General features: G+C 44.2%; 1 protein-coding gene across 1 annotated transcript in view; it reads left to right on the top strand.

Moving 5' to 3' along the window:
• The window catches only part of TRMT11 (tRNA methyltransferase 11), a 285,703-nt gene that overhangs the window by 183,173 nt on the left and 78,143 nt on the right, over positions 1 to 24,387 (top strand). Inside the window, exon 11 of the mRNA XM_085611819.1 lies at positions 14,424 to 14,555. Within this exon, the coding sequence (XP_085467945.1) occupies positions 14,424 to 14,555 (132 nt within the window). The remainder of the gene's footprint in view (positions 1 to 14,423; positions 14,556 to 24,387) is intronic.

Below are 24,387 nucleotides of genomic sequence, written 5' to 3' on the forward strand. Positions count from 1 at the left end.
AGGATTTCAGGTTTCAAACCTGAGGCCTCTATTCTTAACCAACCATTTGACAGATAACACCTCTTTGGTCCAACAGTTGACACCTCGATGGAAAAATTAAAAAAGATACAGAGGTCGCAAAGTCCATGGGTGCCTTGCAGTTACCTACAAATAGGGGTTCCTTTAGTCGCTTCTTTTACAGGGGTGGCTCCAAGAATATCTCCACAGAAAATCCCTCCTCCTCTTACAAGGGCAACAACCAATCGCCCTCATCAAGAGGCTATTTAAGAGGAGGTTTTAGAGGAAACAATGGTAAGGGAAGAGGCAGCGGCAACTCAACATGCACCTCCCCCGCAAATAACAAGCAGTGACTTACTTCCACTAAACCCCCCCCCCCCCCCCCGATCATTCCACTCCTGTCGGGGGACGTCTCTCCCAATTTCTTCCTGTCTGGAACGCAATCACTTCAGACAAATGGGTTCTACAAATTATCCAATATGGTTACTGCCTGGAACTTATAGACATTCCCCCAAACATTCTTCCACGATCATATGCAATGTCACAAGAACATCTTACCCTCCTAAAGCAAATAGTTCTCTCTCTGTTAGGGAACGGAGCTATAGAACCGGTCCCATTAAAATATCAAGCGGCCGGGGTATACACCCTGTACTTCCTAATTCCCAAGAAAGATGGCTCTCTCAGGCCTATACTAGACCTCAGAGAACAAAATGTATACATTCAGTCAGACCATTTTCGCATGGTCACACTCCAACAAGTGCTCCAGCTCCTTCATCAAGGCAATTTTCTGTTCACTCTGGACTTAAACGACGCCTACTTCCATATCCCAATACACCCTGCTCACTGCAAGTACCTCAGGTTCATAGTAGCAGGCCAGCACGATCAGTTCAAAGTGCTCACATTTGGAGTAACTACCGCACCCAGGGTTTTCACCAAGTGCCTGGAAGTAGTCACAGCTCATCTACAAAGACAACTCATTCACGTCTTTCCATATTTCGACGATTGTCTCATAAAAGCCAACTCGCAAAAGAGCTGTCTATGTCACACTCACAAAACAGTGCAGTTGCTCCACGATCTTGGATTCACAGTAAATCTGTCCAATTCCCATCTAAAACCATCCAACACACAAGCGTATCTAGGAGCCACAATAGATACACAAAACGCTTTGGCCTACCCCAATGTGACCAGAATCCGCAACATGCAAACTTTATTCTCTCAGTTTCAGCCTCAACACTCATTACCAGCTCGAGTGTTTATGCAGTTACTAGGGATGATGGCGTCTTGCATTCTAATAGTCCCTTACGCAAGACTTCAGATGTGTCCCCTTCAGGAGTGCTTAGCACGTCAGTGGAACCAGGCTCAGGGTCTCTTAACAGATCTAGTGTTGGTGGACGGCCGCACCCATCGCTCTCTGCATTGGTGAAATGCACAAAACCTTTCAAAAGGGTGGCCCTTCATCGACCCGGTTCCACAGATAGTGCTAACAGCAGACACATTGCGCACTGGTTGGGGAATGCATCTCCAGACGCATACAATTCAGGGCATGTGAAGCCTGCAGCAAAAGCAGCTTTATATAAATCATCTAGAGCTGCTAGAGATTTTTCTGGAGCTCAAAGTGTTTCAAGTACATCTAGTAGGCAAAGCTGTCCTGATCCGTACAGACAACATGACAGCAATGTACTACATACAAAAACAGGGTGAGACACACTCCCTCCAGCTGTCACAACTAGCACAGACAACCTGGAAATGGGCTATCCGTTACAAAATGTATCTCCTTGCAGAACACCTTCCAGAAGTAAACATTCAAATTGCAGATTTGCTAAGTCATTAAAGACAACAGATTCACAAATGGGAACTCCACCCTCAGATTCTCTGCCCATTCTTCCAAATGTGGGGCTATCCGGACGTAGATCTGTTTGCCACAAATTTCAACGCAAAATGCCCATGCTTCGCATCCAGGCATCCACACCCATTGTCCAAAGGCAATGCACTATGAATGAATTGGTCTGGAAAATTTGCCTACGCCTTTCCGCCTCTCCCACTTATTCCATTAATGGTTCGGAAGCTCAAACAGGCGTCCTTGAGACTAAGCCTAGTTGCTCCCACATGGGCCCGGCAACCCTGGTTCACAACACTGTTGGAGCTCTCAGTAATTCCTCACAAAAAACTACATCTCACTCTCAATCTTCTCACTCAGAGCCATGGAGAGATAAGACATCCAGATCCCAGTCATCTCAATCTTGCGATCTGGCACCTGAAATCTTAGAGTTTGGCTACTTTAATCTCCCTCCAGACTGCATGAACATCATCCAAGAAGCTAGACGTCCGACCACACAAGAGCATGATTTGCAGCAAAGTGGAAAAGATTTGTAATATACTGCAATAATAATCAAATCGATCCACTGGACGCTTCAGTTCAAAACATCATTTGCTATTCATTACATGCAGCGTTCCAATTTAGCGTACTCTTCCATACGCTTACATCTTGTTGCAATAGCTGCATACCTACAGAACAGACAACATCCGTCTCTCTTTAGAGTACCTGTCATTAAAGCATTTATGGAGGGACTTAAAGGAATCACTCCTACAAGACTTCCACCCGCTCCAGTGTGGAATCTCAACTTTGTCCTTACCAGACTGATGGGTCCACCCTTTGAGCCATTGCGTAGATGTGAATTGCAATTTCTCACTTGGAAAGTAGGTTTCCTCGTAGCTGTGACATCACTGAGGAGAGTAGGTGAGCTCCAGGCACTAACCGTAGAAAAACCATTTTTACAAGTGCACCAAAACAAAATGGTTCTTGGGACCAACCCTAAATTTCTACCAAAGGTCATCTCTCTACCTTTTATATCCACCAATATGTTGAGTTGCCTGTGTTCTTCCCTCAACCAGATTCTGTGGCAGAACGTGCTTTACACACCTTGATGTGAACAGAGCGTTACTCTACTATATAGAAAGGACAAAACCTCTCCGTAAGACAAAACAACTATTTGTGGCTTTTGCCGCACCACATAAAGGCAATCCCATATCATAATCAGGTATTGCACAGTCGATAGTCAAGTGCATTTAAACATGCTATGCAAAAGCAAAATTAACATTGTCAATTCCCCCAGAGCACACTCCATGCACAAACTAGGGGCTTCTATGGCATTCTTAGGAAATATACCCATAGAAGACATCTACAAAGCTGCAACATGGTCTACACCTCACACATTCACAAAACACTAATGTGTAGATGTGTTAGCAAGACAGCAAGCTAGTGTGGGCCAAGCAGTTCTATGTACACTATTTCAGACGACTGCAACAGCTACAGTTTAGCCACAGCTTTGGGAGATAACTGCTATATGGTCCTACACAGCATGTGATCTACAGTTCACATGCCTCGAACGGAAAATGATAATTACCCAGTATGCATCTGTTCTTGGTATGTAGATCTGTAGATTCACATGCGCTCACCGGCCTCTCCAGGTACCTATACCTGTTTCAGTGACATCTTACTTAGATACATATATACATGGACATCTCTTTCTACTACTCTCACTAACTCCATTTTCACCCTCTGCGGGGAAAACAATCTAACAGTTGAGTCGATGCCCATGAGCACTATCACTGAAAGGAGGAGTCACCTACCTCATGATTGTAAAAGACTTCTTCGAAGAAAACCAAGGTGCAAACATCCGGACCAAACACTAGATGGCAGACTATGCACAGCATGTGAATCTACTGCTATGCATGCCAAGAACAGATGCATACTGGGTAAGTAGCATTTTCCTTTTAGTAATATGCTTCTCTAAATAACCACATTTTTACTGATTTCTTGAATTCTGGATAGCAAGCTGCAGCACTGATCTCAAGAGGAAAGTAGTTCCATGGTTTGGGGGCGATAACTGAAAATCGGGTGCCATCCAGTTTCTTCTTCTTAAAGTTTGGGACTGATGAGAAGTTCAAGTGAGCAGAGTGGGTGTGTAGGGATGTACTTCAAGATTCAAGAGTTGATGAAGAAGAATCTTTTACTGTGAAGTGATTTAAAGATGGTGCATTCCACTTTGAAAGTTGTTCTCTGTTCTACAGGCAGCCAGTGGTTGCCTATAGATTAGACTGGCTGCCTGGTTCGAGGCAATTTGAAGTCTTTTAAGGAGGCCTTTGGGTAAGCCAACGTAAAGAGATTTGGAGTAATCAATCTGTGAGAGGACAAGGGAGATGATGGCCTAGACAATGGCCTCAAAGGTGAGAAATTTTGCTTTTTTGTTTTATTTTGCGGGGCGACGAAAGAGGAAATCACTGAGCTGATTTGTGGCTTCATGTAAAGATAAGCCTTGATGGTTATCCTGAGACTTTTTACAGCTTTTTTTTTGAGGAGGGGAATCTCCCAACTCAGACGGCCAGAAGTAGTCATTCCTATATTCAAGCTTATTTTTGTAATGATGACTTCAGTTTTTGCCGTGTTTAATTTCAAATGGTTTCTGTTCATCCAATCACGGATAAATCGCATTGTGGATTGAAAATACTCTTTAGATTCGGGGGAATTGTCAAGTTTGAAGAGTAATTGCATGTGATCTGCATTGTTATAAATCTTAAAATTAATTTTTGGATGTGTGTACTAGGGAGCTGATGTATACGTTGAAGAGTTGGGGGGATAAGGAGGATCCTTGGGGGACTCCGCAATATGGTTGGGTCTGAGAATAAGTGAACAGAGTTAGGAGAACAGACTGGGATAGGTCTCTTAGAAAGGAGATAATCCATTTGATTGCCAGTTCCCCCAGCCCTGCGGCCTTGGCATAGTCTGCCAGGACGTTGTGGTCTACCGTGTCAAACACTGCAGATAGATCAAGGAGGACCAGACCTTGAGTGTCCCCTTCTGCTCGCATGTCATCCATCACATAGAGGATGACTGCTTCTGTGGACTGGGCCGGATGGAAACTAGCTTGGCAAGGGTCCAGAAATTCAGACTCCTCTATGAAAGTGCAAAGGTTGGGTGCCACATGTGCCTATAGTAATTTTACTAAGTAAAGTAAGAGGTGAATTGGGTGGCAAGGGTCCAGAAAGTCAGACTCCTCTTTGAAAGTGCAAAGATCCACGCTCATACTGAGTAGCTCGGGATACCACAAGAATGACCGGCTCAGTCGCGCCTGATCTTCTTCAGCACTCTGGGTAGAAGTGGTATAGGCGGAAAGGAGTACAATAGATCCGACTGCCTCTTTGGGAGGATCTTCTGTCGCAGCACCAGGGGACGGTCCTCCACCCGAACCAGTCCAGTCTCCACCTCCTTGTGTGGAGATTCAGCAGCGACAGTTTGTCCCATTTGACTTGCCTCCTGAAGTCTGTGATGTCATTCTGGCAGCCAGGCGTCAGTCCACTAAATCGGTATACGCCTGCAGGTAAAACAAATTTGTGACATGGTGCACAGCAAAGGCTGTGGATCCCCTTTCTACCCCTCTTTTGGAAGTCCTTTTGTTCCTTCTTTCTTTGGCCTAGCAGGGCTCTGCTCTGGGCACTATGAAGGGCTACCTTTCTGCAATTTCAGCCTTTCTTAGGCTTCCTGATCAGCCCTCTCTTTTCAAGTTCCCTGTTGTAAATAGATTTCTCAAAGGCATTACTCACCTTTTCCCTCCTATTCCTTTTGTGATGCCGCAGTGGGACTTAAATCTGGTTCTTACCTATTTGATGTGTGCTCCCTTTGAGCCGCTTCATAACTGTCCTCTTCGTTTATTAACTTTAAAGACTGCTGTCCTGGTTTCCATCACCTCCGCTAGGCGCGTGAGTGCGCTCCAGGCTCTTTGCTGTAAACCTCCTTTTCTGTCTGTTCATCCGGACAAGGTTGTGCTCCGCACTCGTCCTTCCTTTTTGCCAAAGGTTGTTACTGCCTTCCATATCGGGCAATCTATCACCTTGCCCAATTTCTTCCCGCCTCCGTACCCTTCCAGAGAGGAAGAGAGGCTCCACTGTCTGGACCCAAAACGTGCACACTCATTTTACCTGAACCGCACACAACAGTTCCGAGTGCGTGACCAGCTCTTTGTTGGCTACGTAGGCGGCAAGAAAGACCGGGCTGTACACGAGAGGACTATCTCCCGCTGGGACATCTTGTGTATAAAAGCTTGTTATTCTCTGGCTAAGAAGGAGCCTCCGGTGGGGCTGCGCGCTTTCTTCCAGGGCGACAGCAGCTACTACCGCATTGGGACGTGGTGTCCCCCTGCAAGACATCTGTCAGGCAGCTACGTGGGCCTTGCTGCACACCTTTACTAAGCATTATTGCCTTCACAGCCAAGTCCGTAGACATGGCTTCTTTGGCCGTTCTGTTCTCCATGACTTTCTGGTGTGATCTTGGTTCGCAGACCCACCACTGGGTTTGGTATTGCTGGGGTATCTATTCTAAGGTAAGGAATCTATCACTAATGTGTTTGTTTCAGATGCACAAGTTACTTACCTTCGATAACGATAGATCTGTAAGAGACATTAGTTAGTGATAGATTCCTTACCGCCCCACCCATCCTCCCTGTTAGAAATGGGATTTCTGGTTGGCTAAGGCTTGCGCCAAAGCCATGCAGAAACCACCACTCTAGTCAGGGCAAGGGAGTTACACACTGATGATAACCCCTGCTCACCCCCTTGGTAGCTTGGCACGAGCAGTCAGGCTTATCCCAGAGGCAATGTGTAAAGCATTTGCTCAACACACACAAACACACGCACACACACGCACACACACACGGCACACACACACGGCACACCATAAAAGAAACTCCACACAAGGTTATATCAAAAATAGCCTTTGTATTTTCATAAAACACATTAGAAGCATAATCACACATTTACACTGTGCCAACTGGCACTAAGCAATATTCACAGGGGATTATATACAGGACCAGGCCAATCGGGCCACAGTCAGAACCATCAGATCAGGTAAGTAAGTGCAAAACACAACCAGTAACTACTGGTACCATAATGACCTAAGCATTATCACATTAGCATAAGACACCATCTTAAATTATCATAGCATGAAATTAGGCATAACATTACGCATAAATCACATTACGAATAAACATATTAGGCAGGAACTCAGTAGTGCACCACGGTAACACCACTACAAGGTGCATACATCACCTTAGGGCCTTGCGCCCTTTCACCATCCTACCTATGACACCAGGCCAACTGGCCTTTCACTGGGGCTCACATGCCCTATGTCCAGAAATATCAGGGCTCCTTCAGGACCGTCCTCTGGCTGTCAATGCAGCGAAAAGGGATTTGCCTCAAAGCATTGGATGCGCAAAGACGCTGGGGGCGTAGGGTGCAACTCACCCCTTTCTGGCAACAGAATCAAAATGCCCCCTAAAAGAAAAGAATGGCACTGGCACTCCCTGTGCCTCCGGGGTCCCCACTGGGACTCTACACAAATGGGCCCAAACGGTGCTGCTGCCTGCGCTTCCGCAGGGCAGCTGGGACTGGCAATGGCGCCACTGTGCCTCTGACAGAAATGATTGCCCACACGTTGCAGCTGTCCGCGACGGCGGTACAGCTGAGGAAAGTAAACCAACACTGGGCAAGGTGGAGCCCCCCTCTGGGGCTCGGGAACACCAGAATGCACCACGCGTTGCAGCTGCCCGCGCACGCGGTGCGGCTGAGGAACCTGGCTTGGCTCTGTCACCAATTGTGCCCAATATGAGGCCCTGCTCCCCGGGGTTTCCCTCTGGTGCAACGGGCACTAGCAAAACTGAAAAATGCACCCCCACTCACCGGGGTCTCGGAGGAGGACTCTGCTCCTCTGGCTATCACTCGGCTCTTCACCCGGTGGGGCCATCTCGGAGACACCTCCGGTCTCTGTCAGGGCCGGTGCACGAGGCCTCCCCTCCTCCAGCACACGGGGCTCTCTCCAGTCACGGAAGCCCCGCCTTCGTGCAGACAACCTCTCTTCTGCCGTCTGCTTCTTCTGCGCTCAGCACGCGGGGCTCTCTCCGGTCATGGGAGCCCCGCCTTGGTGCAGACACCCTCTCTCTTACCGTCTGCTTCTTCCGCTCCAGCCGCGTTACGATTGGCGGCAGCGGTATTTCGCCCCGCCCACAACCAGGCACGGCCGCCTGGCTTCCGGGTCGCTCCTGGACCGGCGGTGATTCTTTCTCTTCGGGCAAAGGCGGGGTGGGCTCCCGCCCTCAATGAAAGTAACTGCGGGGTAGGCACCCGCTCGTCGACCACATCGGAAATGTGGGGTGGGCACCCGCCATCGGATAACTCCAAAAAGCGGGGTGGGCACCCGCTATCATTGACCGAATTAAGCGGGGTGGTCACCTGTTATTAGGTTTCACGGCAGGGTGGGGGAATCCCCATGCCGGGATTCCCTCGGGTCGAAGAGCAGCTCAGCGCTGCAGTGCCCACATGCTCCTCTTCTTTAAGGCAACAAAAGAAAAGCGCTCACGAGGCGCTAAAGTCCTGGAACAGTCCAAGGGGCTTAGCTGGGCCCAGGGAGGCCAGCACACAGGGCCCTCCAGCAGGTAGGCAAGCCCCCATGGTGGTTCCTCCTGGGCGCCAGCAGCAGCAAGCCCCCAAGATCCAGGAACCGCTCTTTCATGGGGTCACAGCCCCTACATTTATACCCCCATTCTCTTTGTTCTGCCGAGCACAGGGCTTGGGGGAAGCAGTTCCAACTGGTTCTGGGGGTGTTGAAGCACTTTGTGTACAGTGCTCACACGCTCCTTTGTCAGGTGGGGGCTCCTCATCAGACACACCACAGGGGGGCGGAGCCAGCATTCACTAAGGCAGGCACCATCCTATTCAAGGACCAGGGACTTCTCCTCCCACCACTCCATATGCAGATGTCCCATTCAGCCTAGCGCTGACTCACCCTGCCCCTCCTGGAGCCACACACACCTCCCAGCACCTGTCACTCAAAAGCCAGACATGCAATTCACATCAGGCAGACACATAGCACACAGAAATGCCAACTTCTAAAATGGCATTTCTAAAATAGTCATAATAAATCTGCGCACACCATTGCGTAGCATTTATTATTACTATTTCAAACATGCCAAACTTGACCACGCTGCTCCTCTCCTATCAGGAATTCCCACTGAAGCACTTATCAGGGAATCCCCAATGCATTCCTATGGGAGGGCAGTCCCTCAGTAGTAATAAAGCAAAATGGCTGTTTGTCACTATTAGGACATGTCACACACTTAAGGTACATGTCCTATCTTTTACCTACAATGCACCCTGCCCATAGGGCTAGCTAGGGCCTACCTTAGGTGTGACTAACATGCAGTAAAAGGGGAGTCACGGACATGGCACACACTTTAGGTGCCATATCACAACGGCAGCAACAATGCGCACACAGGTCCTGCAATGGCAGAGGCTTGAGATAGGTTTGAAAGGCTACTTTGGTGGGTGGCGCAATCAGCACTGCAAACCCACCAGTAGCATTTAATTTACCAGCCCTGGGTATATGAGATACCACTTTACAAGGGACTGATAGGTAAATTAAATAGGCCAAACAGGTGCAGACCAATCTTACCATATTTAACACAGAGAGCACACGCACTTTACACTGGACAGCAGTGCTAAGGTGCCCAGAGTCCTAAAACCACCAACACCATGTCAGAAGAAAGGCTAGGAGAAAGGCAGAAAGTTTAGGGATGACCCTGCAAAAAGGGCTAAGTCCGACACTCCCCGTTCTGCGAACTGATTTTTTAGGGTTTAGGTCATCCCTTTCAGGGCCCTTCTTTCAATGCACCAGTGGTCAGTATCTTGCATGGCTCTGCGTTCCTGGCGGAGAAAGTTGTGTACAGAACTGACATCAGCGCAAAAGGACGGCGTCTAAGTAGCTGCCGCGACGTCATTCCGGCGATCACGACGCCTACAAAGGACGCGGAGCTGCACGACGCCACCTTCCGACGCGCGGGGTACTGCTGACAAAAACTTTCCTGGATCCGGTCTGACGCCTGGGGGTAATTCTAAGGTAAGGAATCTATCCCTAACTAATGTCTCTTACAGATATATCGTTACTGAAGGTAAGTAACTTGTGCTTTATATGTGCATGAAATACTTTTAAGTGTAATGAAAGATACTTTATATACCGGATCACACTTAGTACAATACAGTGATAGACCAATAAAATCCTATAAGAGGAAAGACAGGTGAGTAACTTATAGGTAAGTAAAAAGTTTTAAGATTCCGTCTCCAGGGGTTTTGGTCAGCACTGGGTAAGGGTCAGACTAAGGTAGGTAGTGCACCACCAGCGGCACTGGAGCGGCTGGGTGCAGAGGTCCCTGGGCCCAGTGTTATCCTATGGAGACTAGGTGCACCTTGAAGAGGCACCAGTTGCAAGTAAGTACCTGCGGGTCAGGGACACAGGCCCTGGGGGTTGAGGTCAGCCCTGAAGGGGCCATCAAATAGCACTGAGACTGCACCACCTGCCCCACTGGGGCGGCCGGGTGCAGCATGCAAAGGAGGTGTTGGGTGCCCTCTTGAAACCAATGGAGATTCTCAATTGGGGAAAGCAACTTTAGATTGGTTCTGAAGGGTGGCTGAAGGAACCCCACAACTGTAGAGGTAAGTTGGATAAAGGGGGGATGCCAGGACACAGTCTGTTTTGCACGCCAAGGCCTGGGGCTGCGGGTGTAGGGGTGAATTTAGGTGTTGGGTTTTTTCACCAGGTCCAGTCGCACTCAGGGGACCCTTCAGGTTGAGGCTGCAGGCATCGAGGGGGAGGTCAAGAGGTCGTTCAACGCCGGATCCCAGGTCAGAATCGCCAAGGAGACTTCACTCGGTCGGTTGGCCACCTAGATTCGGGCCGTGGGCGTCGGGTGCAGAGTGGTTCAAGTGCTGCAGATCCTCCTGGATTCGGATTCCAGAGCAATCAAGTTATGGGTTCAAGATACAATTAAAATCTTCCCCCCGTGTATGTAGTAAACTCCCAAATGCTATTAAGGGCCTGATAAAACTGGGGGTTGTCAAAACTGGGGCCGTAAATCCCAACTAATAGGACCAGTAAATAATCCTTGTGGCAGCTAGCCACAACATATCTACCAGCTGGTCCTGTATACATCTCCTGAATCTTAACATCAAGCCCCTTCGTACTCAAACTAGGACTCCTTTGGCATGCGTAGTAAACCCTGCCACAATGCGTTGACCCTGCATCCTACGCTGCATTAGGACTCCACTCACTAGGGGCCAAATGCATTTCCTGTTATAGTACCACATCTATTCTGTGTCTCTAAATAGTCAACCACTTTGCATATTTTTCTGTGTTCATTTAAGCCTCTGACATTGCATGTTAGCAATTGCATTAGCGAGGAATCAGAAGACATTGGTGCCCCCTGTTGCAAGTCATCTGGCATTTAATACGGATTTCAAATATTCTGTTACATCCAACCAACCATTACCACACAGCAGTATCAAACACGTTAAGGACAATAACATAAAACCCTCCCCACACCCCACCCACGCTGTGCAAACCCACTACTGACACAGGCAAGCATTTCACCACATGTTCCCTCCCACTCTCACACAACCCATTTCCGAAACTGAACCATGTGGCACACACATGAGGGCAGATGTTTTCTGACTGATCAAGCTCAAAAAGCTGGTCTCAGCTTAGGGCTTTATACTTAGACTAATGTTTTCACGTAATAATGGTTAAGTTATACAACTATTTAATCTTTGTTACAACCACAAGTACATATCAATGCTCCGTGAAAAGTTCGACTAGCACAAGACCCACCAGCCCTGTGATTGTCTTAAGCCCTCCATGGCCTTCTGACCCGGGCATCGGGCAACCGACTTGAACCTGACTCCGTATTCGAACCAGGGGGAGTAAAAGATAGGGGGGACTTCACAGCAAAGAATCCAAACCACTTCCAGATGGAGCTGTATTTTCTCCCACCATAATCCAACAAGTCGAAGGACCTGTAGCCAAAGGGAGGAGGTCTATTCATTCATGTTCTGAGTATTTTTCACTTCTCCGCTGTCTGATCTAGGGAAATGATGACACATGCCTGCAGTCTCTTTGATCTTGAGGAATTGCTTTGCCTGTTTTGAATCACTGAATATAGTTGCTTTGCCATCTAACAGCACTCATAGCCTAATAGGATATAACATTTTAGAATCCAACTGAAGTTCACGTAGCCTTTGTTTTACTGGAGTGAATAAATGTCTCGCTTCCTGAACCTGATATGTGAAGTCAAGATACAGTGATGTCTATGAGCCTTCATATCTTAACTCTTTTAACTCCTGAGCATTTCTCAATGCAGCATCTCTGCCTATAGTTCAGAAGCCGCACTATAATAGGACGCGGCTGAGCTCCCGGATTTGGACTTTGGGCAAGAGAGCAGTGGGCACTCTCCAGTGTGAAGATCTCAGAATATGTCTCCCTGCCCTGTAAGTCAGTAAGAAGCTGCTTTACAAACATTTTCATGTTGTCAATACCTGTTGACTCCACAATGCCTACTATTCTCAAAGTTTTCCGCCTCGAGCGAGCCTCTAAGTCTTCAACTTTTAACTGCAACACTGCCACCAATGTATCCACTTATTTTGTTAGTGGTTTCCATGGTCGTATATTTATCCTCAATCTCTGAGTCTCTTTGCTCCACCGCGTCCAGGCATGCCGTATGTTTGTCAAGGCACTCCGACATTCGATCCATTCTAAAAGTTGGAGCATCTATTTTGCTAACTATCTTTGTGAGGCTGTGTTGCAGTCATTATTATCTGTCTCAGATATGTGCCATCTTCCATCTCAGAGTCTTCAATTAAGGTCTCCCGTATAGTATCCCCAGCTTCACGCTTTTCTTAAAATTTCCTGAGATCAAATTGTAATTTGGATTGAGATTTGTCCAACTTGCTCATTGTGACAAACAATGGGATAAGCACACATCGCACTAGCACTATTGCCACTGTAGGCCACCCTGTTAGGCAGCACACCTAGGTCACCTTGTATGTCACAGAACTTCTTGGTCTACCATATAGAAAACAGCAGAGACCTCTAGAAAATATCCCCTGATTTGTGAGAGACAACCTACTCTCCTTGCCTGGACACAATCAGATGTTCTTCCTAGCAAGGCAGGTCACAGTCTCAGATATCAATTCTCTTCTATAAATATACTGCGCTTAAAGGTGGTAGTTGCCATTGCAGCCTGTCTTTGTAGAGCAGCATATTGTAGGCAAGACAGTTAAGCGCAAGGAGTCTAAATGAATTCAAATTTGTACACCTGTAGTGCCTCTACCTGCAGCTCACGTTTCCCTGTGAGGATCAGGTACCCGCAGCTCACGTTTCCCTGTGAGGATCAGGTGGGCAGCAGGACCGGATGGGCTTAATGCGGTAAGTTCTCAGTCGAGTTGTCTTTGCCTGCGGCGGGGGGGGGAGATGCCTGGGCTGCGAGTGGAGGCTTCCGCTTACTGTAATGCTCCACTAACCGTTCTTTCCACGACCCCCTTCAGGTCACCGCAGCACTTACTGTCGCTGCTACTGACAACACCAGTCTAGGCCGCTGCCCAGCGTCGATGTCGGCAGCCCCAACGGGCCGCAGGGAGGTCTCCACTCTCCTGCAGGGAAATCCTTAACGGCAGGGCTTCTCACAGGTCGCTCTGCCACTTCTTCTTCCTCACAGCCTCGGCATCGCCAGTGGCAACACCCTCAGTGGCAGCTGACTTCAGTGCGATACCGGTACTGTGCACACCAATTATAGGCCCCACCTACAGCTCACATCGCAGCTCTGATCTCCGAGATGCTCCAGCTCGAGGCGTTGGGCACGCCACAAAAGAAGAAATGTGCTGAGTTCAGTTAGGCACAGTAAGTCTGTGAAGCTAGGCTCTGTATAGATTAGGCACCAGGATCATGTTGGATTTGAAGTTGGCTGATGGAGCTTGCTCATAATGCGGCCATCTTCGAGGCAGGGAAGCTCCGCCCCCACCCCCCAAGTTTGACATTGATATTTATAGGGCTAAATGGCCACTGTGAATCCCCAAACTTATATGCCCTGATTCGTGACTGTGATTGCTTCCAGAATCTACATCTCACTTTATGATTTGTCTCTGACTAGTGCTAGGTCATCAAGATGTGTTAGCAAGCTCTGAACCATACTCACATGTTTACACAGGTTTGGCATATCTCGATACATTTTCTAATTGTACTGTCATGTGAGAGGCACAGTCTGCCTCTGAATGGCTTGGAAGATACTGCAATCAGCTCTCAGATGTGTTAAGAGCACTAAGTGATACCTAGGAATACCTTTTTTATTTAAAAATGTAGACATTTGTGATGATTCTGTGCATGTGTATGACAACCCTGCAATAGGAGGGCAGTGGCATTTATGGCTATCCGGCCCTTATTGTGTCATATGGTATTCCTTAGCATAAATTATTTACATGTCGAAATGTACAAGTTGGATTCCTGAAAAATACGGTCTTATAATGTTCTTTAAAAAAATATTGTTCTTTTAAAACAGTCAGGACAGCCACATCCCTGTCTCGTCAAATTACCACCTGAGCGACATTTTTTCTGACCTTTTACATTTTTCTGCGGAGTATCTTACCAGAGGTGGAAGATTAGTCTACTGGCTACCCGTCTACAGACCAGAGTAAGTACAAATATGTGTTTTTGTTTTATTCTCTTTTTCGACATAATGATCATTTGAGCACTGCGTGTGTATGCCATTATCTGCATTATATGTGTTTATGCTTTAGCCATTAACTTATGTGTTTGGATAATGTTTTTTTAATTAAAAAACATTCGGGAGAGAGAGAGCACACTAGATACCATTTTGTGAAAAGTTGAAACAAATCATTTGTTGTATTGCTTTAATTTATTTATTTTATTTCAAGAGTTTTCTATAGCGCTAACCAGACCCGAAGGTATCGGAGCGCTTCACAACATTGTCACTTGTAGTGTAGGATTAACATTTTAATATGTACAGAGAATTAAGAGGCATCAAACAATACCATCATATAAAACAAAATGTCACTTGAAAGATATAGTATTTCATTGATATGTACATTGACTCATGTTGCTTCTATTACTGTCTTTGTATAGAGCTCAGTGACTCATGACGGGATGAGGCCAGGGAGGGAGGGAAGAGGAGGTGGTCATGAGGCGAGTGAGGTAGATGTCCTGGTATCAAGGGTGTCAGTGTGCTCCTGTGGGCATGATTCGGTTGTTTGATTAAGGCTATCCATTTGAGAGAGATCTGTTGATGAGGTCTTTGAGCTGTCTTTTGAATTCTAGGTAGGAGGGGTTGGTTCTGATATGTACTGGTATGGAGTTCCATATTTTGGGTGCATTTCCTGTGAAGGATCGAGATGCGTTTTTTTGTTTGCGGGTTTTCGGGGGGATGAGGAGTAGAATGTTGGTACTCCTTAGGTTTCTTGTCTGTCCGGCTTACTGGAGTTTGGAGGCCAAGTAAGCGGGTTTCCCTGTGTGCAGTGCTTTGTGGGTGAGGCAGGCAGTTCTCAAATTGTCACGCATTTCGATTGGGAGTCATTTTAGTTCTCTGAAAGCAGGCGAAATGTGTTTGTATTTCTTTATTTCGCTGACCGTTCTGGCTGCTGTATTAAGAGTTGCTCTGAGGGGAGCTAGGTGCGATTTTGCTGCTCCCGTGAGGGTTGCATTACCGTAGTCCAGTCTCGACAACACCAGTGCTTGAGGGGCTTATTTGAGGTCGTTCCGAGGGATGAAGGGTTTTATTTTGTTAAGTAGTTTCAGGTTGGTGAAGGCGCTCTTTGCAGTGTTCTTGATGTGTTTGCTCATGTCTAGTTTAGGGTCCAGGTTGATTCCAAGTGATTTCGAGTCGGCTGGTGTGGGGTAGTAGTTGAGAGCGTCAATAGCTTTTAGCCATTCTGTTATTTGGGATTCTTCTCCTTGTTGGAGATGAGGAGGATTTCCGCTCTGTCTCGGTTCAGTTTCAGGTGGTTGCTAGATAGACTTTGTTTGATTTCTCTTAGTGTGTCGTTGAGTCTCAGAATGTCTTCAATGGAGGAGGTTTCCAGGTATATTTGGGTATCGTCTGCATAGAGGTGGAAGGGAAAGTTGGTTCTTTTGAGTATGGCGGCAAGGGGTTCCATATAGATGTTGAAGAGTTGTGGGGAGAGTACTGAACCTTGGGGGACACCTCGTTTGACGGGTGTTAGGTCTAATAGGACGTTTTTGATTTTTATTCTTTGGGTGCGGTTCTGTAGAAATTAGGTGAACCATTGTAGGACCACCTCTTCGACTCCAGCCCTTTCTTGCAGAACCTAGGTGAGTAGTTTGTGGTCAACCGTGTCGAAGGCTGCCAATAGGTTCAGAAGTATGAGTAGGCAGCATTGGCCTTTATCTAGAGATTAGTGCATGTCATCTATTACATTTAGGATCGCTGTCTCTGTGCTACAGCCTTCTCTGAAGCCCGATTGGTGAGGGTTTAGAAGGTTGATGCTGTCAAGGTGTTGGGTGAGCTGGAGGAGAACAAATTTTTTTAGTAATTACGCTAGGAGAGGGAGACTGGAATCGGGTCTGAAGTTATTCAGGTCGTTTGTATCGGAGCCTGTTTTTTTCAGTAGAGGTGTCACTTGGCTGATTTTGAAGCAATCTGGGATGATTCCAGTGTGCAGGGAGCTGTTTATAATTTTGGTCCAATATGGGGCTAGGGAGAGTTTGAGTTTTTTTGCCAGTTGGTCAGGTATGGGATCCAGGTCGTGTGATGAGGGCTTAGAGCTGGCAGTCATTTTGATGACTTCCGTTATGGTGATAGGATTGAAGGATTTCCATATGTATGAGGGGTGCTTGAGTGTGATAACTATTGTCACTGTGAATGATTTCTTATCTGGGGGACTGCGGTGTATGTCCAGGGAGAGTTCTATCTTGGTTATTTTGTCATTGAAGAAGTTGGCAAAGTTATCGCATAGGACTTTGGAGGCAGTCATTGATGTCGAAGAGGGCTTGGAGGTTTGTTGCCTGATAAGATTGAAGAGTTCTTTACGTCTGTTTTTCACGTTGGCCAGGGCATTGGAGAAGGAGGTTTTTTCATTCTTTGTGTTTTTTGTATTTCCCGCGTATTGATTTGAGTTTAGTTCGCAGGATTGTGGACGGGTTGCTTCGCCAGAGTCTTTCTGCTGCTCTTAGTTCTCTTCTTTCGGAGTTTATTTCTTTGTTGAACCATGATCTGGATGGTATGTTTCTGGTTCATTTTAGCTTCAGGGAGGCTATTTGGTCCATAATGAAGGTCATAGTGGTGTTGTAAATGTTGTCTTTTGATATTATTACTGTTATAAACGCCAGTGAACTTACTCCATTTTCAAATTCAATAAATTCCAATAACACAGTTATTGTTAGCTAGAACCGTTCACGCCATTTGAAGGAAAGGCTCTTATTCAACATAAAGTCTTGTTTGCAGTAAATTGGGTTTGAATCTGCGCAGGCTTGTTTCACAGACAAGGAAATAAAAAGTGAAGCTTTGTGACAAATGTTTTACCTTAACTGAAGTTACCGGGCAATTGTACTGGAGAGACTGGTTTCTTTTCGTGGCGGATGCTAACTGAATGATACAAATTTAACACATTACCAAACTGAGTACATACCAGTCATCATCTTCAGATTCTATTTTACTTATAGTTTCCTAATTTAAAAAGCTAATGGACTTATTGAATTCAGAGGTTTATACCGACACATTTTTTTAGTGCTATTACAACTGCAGAAACCTATTCTGAGCTATCCGTGGGTTCAGTTATTCCTTCTTTGCACACCATGTCCAAATGTTTTTTCAGCTCCCCTTTGACACTAAAAGGTACGGGACAATCTTTAACTTGAATTGGCATAGCTTCTTTTTCAACTTGATGTTATGTTGAAGCCCCATAACGTATCCAAATTGTTGAGCAAAAACAGTGTAATGCCTTTTGCTAACTTTTTCCTCTTTTTCATTTGCAACAGCAATGTTTGCAATAGGAAACTTTCCAAGATAAATTGGGCGATTTTTATCCTAACATAATTCAGTGCATAATCTCCATAAATCAAGCCACCCTACAATGTGTCTACAATTGATGGCAATATACATTTTTGTATGAATTGACTCCCCCTTGAATTCTAGACTATTTTCACAATACCCCAGCATAAATATTTCGAAAACCCCCGAACACTCTGGGTTTGTTGTCCGTTTTGCTCAATTTTACGTTCTCCAATCTCTCATGGAAATTCTTTTCAGATATTATAGTAATTGGAGACCCTGAGTCTGTCATTACATTGATGCCCACTTTAACAATATTAACCCATCCTAGAGTTGCCTTAAAACGAACATTGCTTTACGCAACCTGACAACATTGTTTCTCACTTGTTAAAACGGAATTACTGCAAATTGCTTGTTCTACTTCCTCTGCACAGTTAACTCTTAATGTTACAGGTTACATTGCTTTGCTCACACTCATAAAATGTCCTATTCTATGACATCTTTAGTCCTCTTCTCAGTTGCGGTACAGCTGGGATTGTTTCCCAAGTGTAATTTTGACATGCACTTGTAACAAGAAACGCTCGCTTTAGTGACATTCTTGTAAAGTTTATCTGCCTTGTAACTCTCTCTCTCTCTCTCTCTCCCTCTCCCTCTCCCTCTCTCTCTCTCCCTCTCTCCCTCTCTCCCTCTCTCCCTCTCTCCCTCTCTCCCTCTCCCTCTCCCTCTCTCTCCCTCCTAAGCTTGCCTGCCTGCTTTAGCTAGCCTAAACTTGCATGCTTAAGCTGAAATAGTTGATTTTTCTATTCCTTTAGCGGTGCCTAGCGCTTCTGATAAATTTTAAATGCAACACGCGTTCCTGAATTTCCTTGACGCAAAATAAAACACAGTCCTATTTCTGATACAGGTGTCTGTTTTCACCAAATTCACAATTGCCACAAATCATTCAACAGCAGTTATACATTATTAGACCATCTCTTTACCACACTGTTTACGTTTAAAACATGGTGATGTTCCAGCATCACACTTGACTCTTAAAATGCTTTTCCAGCCTCCTCACTGTCTCGCTCTCATCATCCTAAGGAATAAACTGTCCAGGTGGTACCTATGTTTCTGAAAGTTTGTCAAATATTTCTTGTCCAGAGTCACTGAATAATCCAAATAATAAAGTTTTCTTTCCAGTCATCTGGAATTGCTTTGCAGTCGATGGCAACAAGATATTTTTGAAAGCTCCATACAGTTGCCTCCGTTTCAGACTGGGCTTCCCAGTGTATTGTTAGTAAACAACTTGCCATGTGTAGTGTGTGAATTAGCAACTAAATCAATATCACGTTTTTCAAATCACAAAGTAGGATTACCTGGGCATTTTTATTCTGTACAGTCGTACTGACACCGCATAAATAATGAATTGAAATTTTCTTTGTGCCATTTTAGTAGCTTGTTTCTTTCTTATCGTGTTCTTCTCTGGATACCCTGCCACACATTGAAGTCGACATGATTGTCTAACGTCATGCACTTTTTCCAGTGATGGGATGTACAGGCATACACACAGGGAATTCTATGACGAGGATGGGTTTAAAATGAAGATTTAATGTCTATAAATAATTATGAAAGGCAGGGCGCAACTTCAGGATTACATCCCCAAAATAATTATATTTTCTGATAAATAGTTGGATACTGGTGCTTTCAGTCAAGTATGATGAGGTGTCTATCAGATTTCACCAGAGATTTTTACCATATACACAGACAAAAACGCACACACGCATTCCAGCTCTGTTTTGAAGTTCTTCAAAAATGGTGGTTATTTTTACACAATTTTAAGTTTTCTCTTCCTTACTAACCATACCATTCTGCATTCCTCTCCCTGTGCATCGCCCCTTATTCCTCTCTCATGCACCGTAGCATTGAATGCCAGCGTGATTGTTGGAAAATCTGAAGCTTACACCTGTGAGTAGTTGGTTGACCTCATACAAGCTAAAAACTATTGGCCAGATTTTCAAAGTATTTTTCCTGTAGCACTTTTGCGACCAGAAAATGCTTTTTCAAATATGCATAATGCAATTCGGTAATTTGTTACCGAATTGCATTTGCAATTTGGCATTTGGAAGGGACGTGTTTAGGGCGTATTTTCCAATTACCGAATTGGTATGGTATGTATTACAGTTTTGCGACCAAATTTTGGTCACAATACAGCAATACTTTTCCATCAGTTTAAATCTGGTGGTAACCCATTAGTGGTGCAGATTGGGGTGTACAAATTCTCCCTACTTCCACGGATAGAGTAAATTCACAGATACACGCACATACACTCATCATACGCTTGGGCCCATTTCACTAACATATACTCGATTACTCTATCAGCACTGAACCTGTGGAGAGAAAACCTTCTAAACACCCTGCATCTACACTAAGGTCGATAAGACCTAATTGACACTGTCTTGAGTCATGATTTAACCAATAATAATCAACAATAATCAAAATAGAGTACTCAAGAATTGACAAGAAATAACCACCAACACTGTATTTCAAATAATGGTAATTTATCTAAAATTAGTTCAAAGAAAATCAATTCAAAAGCAAAATCATTATTCTCATAATTACCTATTCTAGCTAAATGTCATAAACGGGTCAGGACAGGTCTCTCAGTAGAAATCTCCCAAGTCACCGTCCTCACAGCATCGATCCTCACCAACGCAAGTTCGGAAAGAAGTGGCCTCAGAATCCAAAATGCAATGACATAGACCCTCTCTAGGCTAACAATATTTATAATAAATTTAACAAAAGAAGGCAACATAAAATGTTTTAGATATCCGCTGAACCGCTGAGCAGAGCGAGCAGGAAAGGATGTAGCATTGCTACATTTGGAAAAATCTCCGCTCAGAAAAATCACAAAAATAAAAAGACGGAAGAAGGAACTAAAACTTGCAAATGTTTCTTTTTATGTTCATATTTCCTCGGAACCAGCATTGTGATCACAAAGTTCATTGTGGCTCCTTTGTCCTCCAAGGACACTTGGATGTCCGCCCAGAGCTGCTGTCCTCACGGAAAACTTTTTAACCAGGCGAAGACTGTGGTCAGATGACTCTCGACCATGTTCAGCAAGGCCTTCTCATCACAAATCGACTACTCAAATACAGGCTTTAAACGGCAGCCATCTTTCACTAGGCCAAAACGTACCATCTTAATTAAAAGAGACAAAAACAACGTTACCACAGCATAGTGATTAGACAGTGTTAACCCCACTAATACCCTTATGTGTATGTAATTATCTAGCCTTTGCAACACAAGAAAAGCATTAGTACATGACATTTTAAAAGCGTTTTTGTGCTTTAAAATAAACAGCACTCAGCAACATTTATTTAATTAAACCCGCACATTATTATTTAGCAACATTAATGCATCCCCACGTATAGTTTTCTCTTATTAGTACGTATTGATTAATCAGAACATTTACCCAAAACAAATAATTAGTAGTTATAAATTAATAATTTTAATTTTTTTCCGACAATAGACAAACCAGAGCTTAAAAAAAAAACAATAGATTTTCAACAGAAAACTCTGCTCCAGCAATCCCCCCTTTGGTGATATTATCACCAAATAAACAACCCAAAAAAAAAAAAGAAATTAGTAAAATTTTAGTCCCATTTTAGGAGAAATTGGAAATGTCTTTTTCTCCTTACACAACACTACACACCAGACACCCTTTCATCATCCCTCTTTGTTTCCAAATAAACACTCTCCCTCAATTCTTCTAATTCTATTTCTTGTGGATCTCTTTTTCTTTTATTTCTCCTTTCAATATTTCTTTTAATTAATTTCTTTTTCCCTCCCCTGTTTTTACAACACAAACACACCAATCTTAGTATCAATAAAGCAACAATTATACAAGTCAAAGGAAACAATATCTTACCTATAATAGTACTACCTATTTTTGCAATAAAACTCTTAACAGCAACTATTTTATTAGCTATTTTAGTCCAAATACTCTCAGCTTCCAGTGGTACTAATTCTTCATGCAAATCAGTAATATTTTTGATATAGACCTTCAAGTCTTTGCTTTCATCTGGAATGTAAGTGCAACAATGTTGAACTTTCAGCATTCCACAGACCCCACCCTCCTTGGCTAATAGAATATCAATGGCAAGTCGATTTCGCATAGACATGGCACGTACGGCAATCAATTCCGTATTCACCAAAACAAACCCTCCAGTGGTATTTGTCGGTAAGCGATCCACCACTGTTGACAGTTTCCGAATTCCATATGCATTCAAAGAAATTCCCACTGCTGGAATTAAAGCTCCAAAAATGTCACCCACTATTTCTGACCAAGTTTCTCTCTTAAAACGTGTTAATAAATTAATATGTTCTACATCTTCTATTCTATCTATATGAAAAATCTTTGGAAAGACCAGGCCCACATAACACGTGCCATACCAATGGTCAGGCAACTTGTAATAAGCCTTGTTCCCACAAACATAATACACTCCTGGGAAAACTGGATCCTCTCCTCCTCTAAAACCCCATCCTGTTGCAATGAAGTATGTATCATGACACTCACTAGTCCCAACAAAGTATGTATCATATTGGGATTTCCTTCTTGTAATGCACAGCTTACCCTTCTGTGGTGCATCTAAAGCTAAAGTTGGACTAGCTCCATTTCTCAATTCTTTTCCCATCTCAATGTCCCAAATTGTCTCACTCACTTTGAGCATGCATGAAAAGGCAGGGAAATACAATCTCCTTTCCTCCACCATGTTTAGGAAAGCTTTCTCCTCTTCTTTCAAACTGCAAGTTAAATTATTCTTAAAAATGTAATCTAATGTTAATTCTTCTTTCTCAATAAAAATCTCACCAAAAATGTTAGCTTCTTTAGCTGGATTCAGCTTTTTATTCATAGGCAATTGCCCAAAAATACTATCTTTGTTAGACATCTCATAATCTATTTTCCATAGCAAATAAAAAACACTACTTAACACACTACAAGAAATTCCATACGTAGCTGGTAAATGGTGATAAGTAACACCCTCTGAAACGGATGCAGGTAACTGCATACAAACGTAGCAATCCCTAACTTCCATTGTCTTCACATATTCATATAACAATTTCGAAAAAACATTACTAGAAAAATCATTAATTGACCTATCTTTATGCATGTAAGTATTACTAATTCTAGTTGGAACTACTTTTTGTGAACTTTTCTCTACATTAGTCTCATTCTCAGTATTCATCTCAAATATACCTATTGTAACCCTAAAAGTAACTAATAAAGCTAAAACACCCCACAGTAGCATCAATAATCCAGTACAGCAGCAGCACATTCTACACCATCTTTTCAAGAAGGCACATTTACTTTGATTATTCTCTATATTAGCCATTTTACTACTTTGACCGTGTCTTTTGACTTAGCCTCTACTACTCCACTACTGCTATTCTTTATTTCTGGATCACTTCAGACAGCTGAATTTCAGACTTTCTCCTTTTCACTTTTCTCCAAGTGATTTCTTCAGTTCACTCAATTTGGATATTCATCACTTTTCATTTCTTCTTCAGCAGCATCAAATTGTATCAGATCATCAACAACATCCTGTGCATCCGACTCTTCTCCAATGTCAGTCAGGATAACTTTTAAGATTCCAACAGACTTTTCCTTTTCCTCAACCACTTTTCTCAAGATCCCCTCCGGATTGTCTCGATTCACTGTTTCTTCTTCTTCTCCTTCAGACAGTGCCACATAAGACCATTCCGGTGATCTGTACTTTTGGTTGGGTCTTCTAATTCTCTTTATCTCCTCTGGTTCTTTTGATTTCTTTTGCTCCTTTTTCTTCACTTCATTTTGACTCGACACCTCATTCACTTGTTCAGCTTTTGATGTATTTGCTCTTATCAGTCTGTATCTCAGCCTCTTTACTCTGTTGTTAGGCCAAAAATCTCCTCTTACAACCTTTTTCGGTCTTGTTTCTGTATTATTTCTTTCTCCAATCCAAGTTCTCTTTCTCCGAACTCGACCTTCTGATTTTTCATTCTCACTTTCATCCGATTCTGTTTCAAATGCCTCTTGTTCTTCAGCAGTTTTCTTTCGCTCCACAGTCTTTACCACCACTGTTTGAGACTTCCCTACTTCTTTCCCTCCTCGAGTCTCCGACACTCAATCTTCTTGCTGTCTACTTGTCCCTTCACCTAGCTTATCAGGAATGTTCCCTACACCTCCTCGGGGGTCTTCCGCAATCTGTCCCTCTCTATCTTCTTCTGACCCTACTTCTTCAGGTATAATCTCAAGTGGTTCTTCAATCTCCTCTTCTGATTCAGGAGTAGTCTCTGTGGAATTACTCTTTTCTCTTCTTTTTCCTCCACTGCTTTTTGGAACTTCAGGCTCTCTTACAGAATCTGATCTCCCTTCTGAGATTCTCAATAGTTCCGTGTCTTCATCATCACTGGAATCTGACTCTTCAAAATACTCCTTGCCAGTCCCATCCTTTGGGTTTGGAACTCTCAGAGTATGACT

The sequence above is a fragment of the Triturus cristatus genome, chromosome 6 (assembly GCF_964204655.1).
Source record: "Triturus cristatus chromosome 6, aTriCri1.1, whole genome shotgun sequence".
In the NCBI taxonomy this organism is placed as follows: Eukaryota; Metazoa; Chordata; class Amphibia; order Caudata; family Salamandridae; genus Triturus; species Triturus cristatus.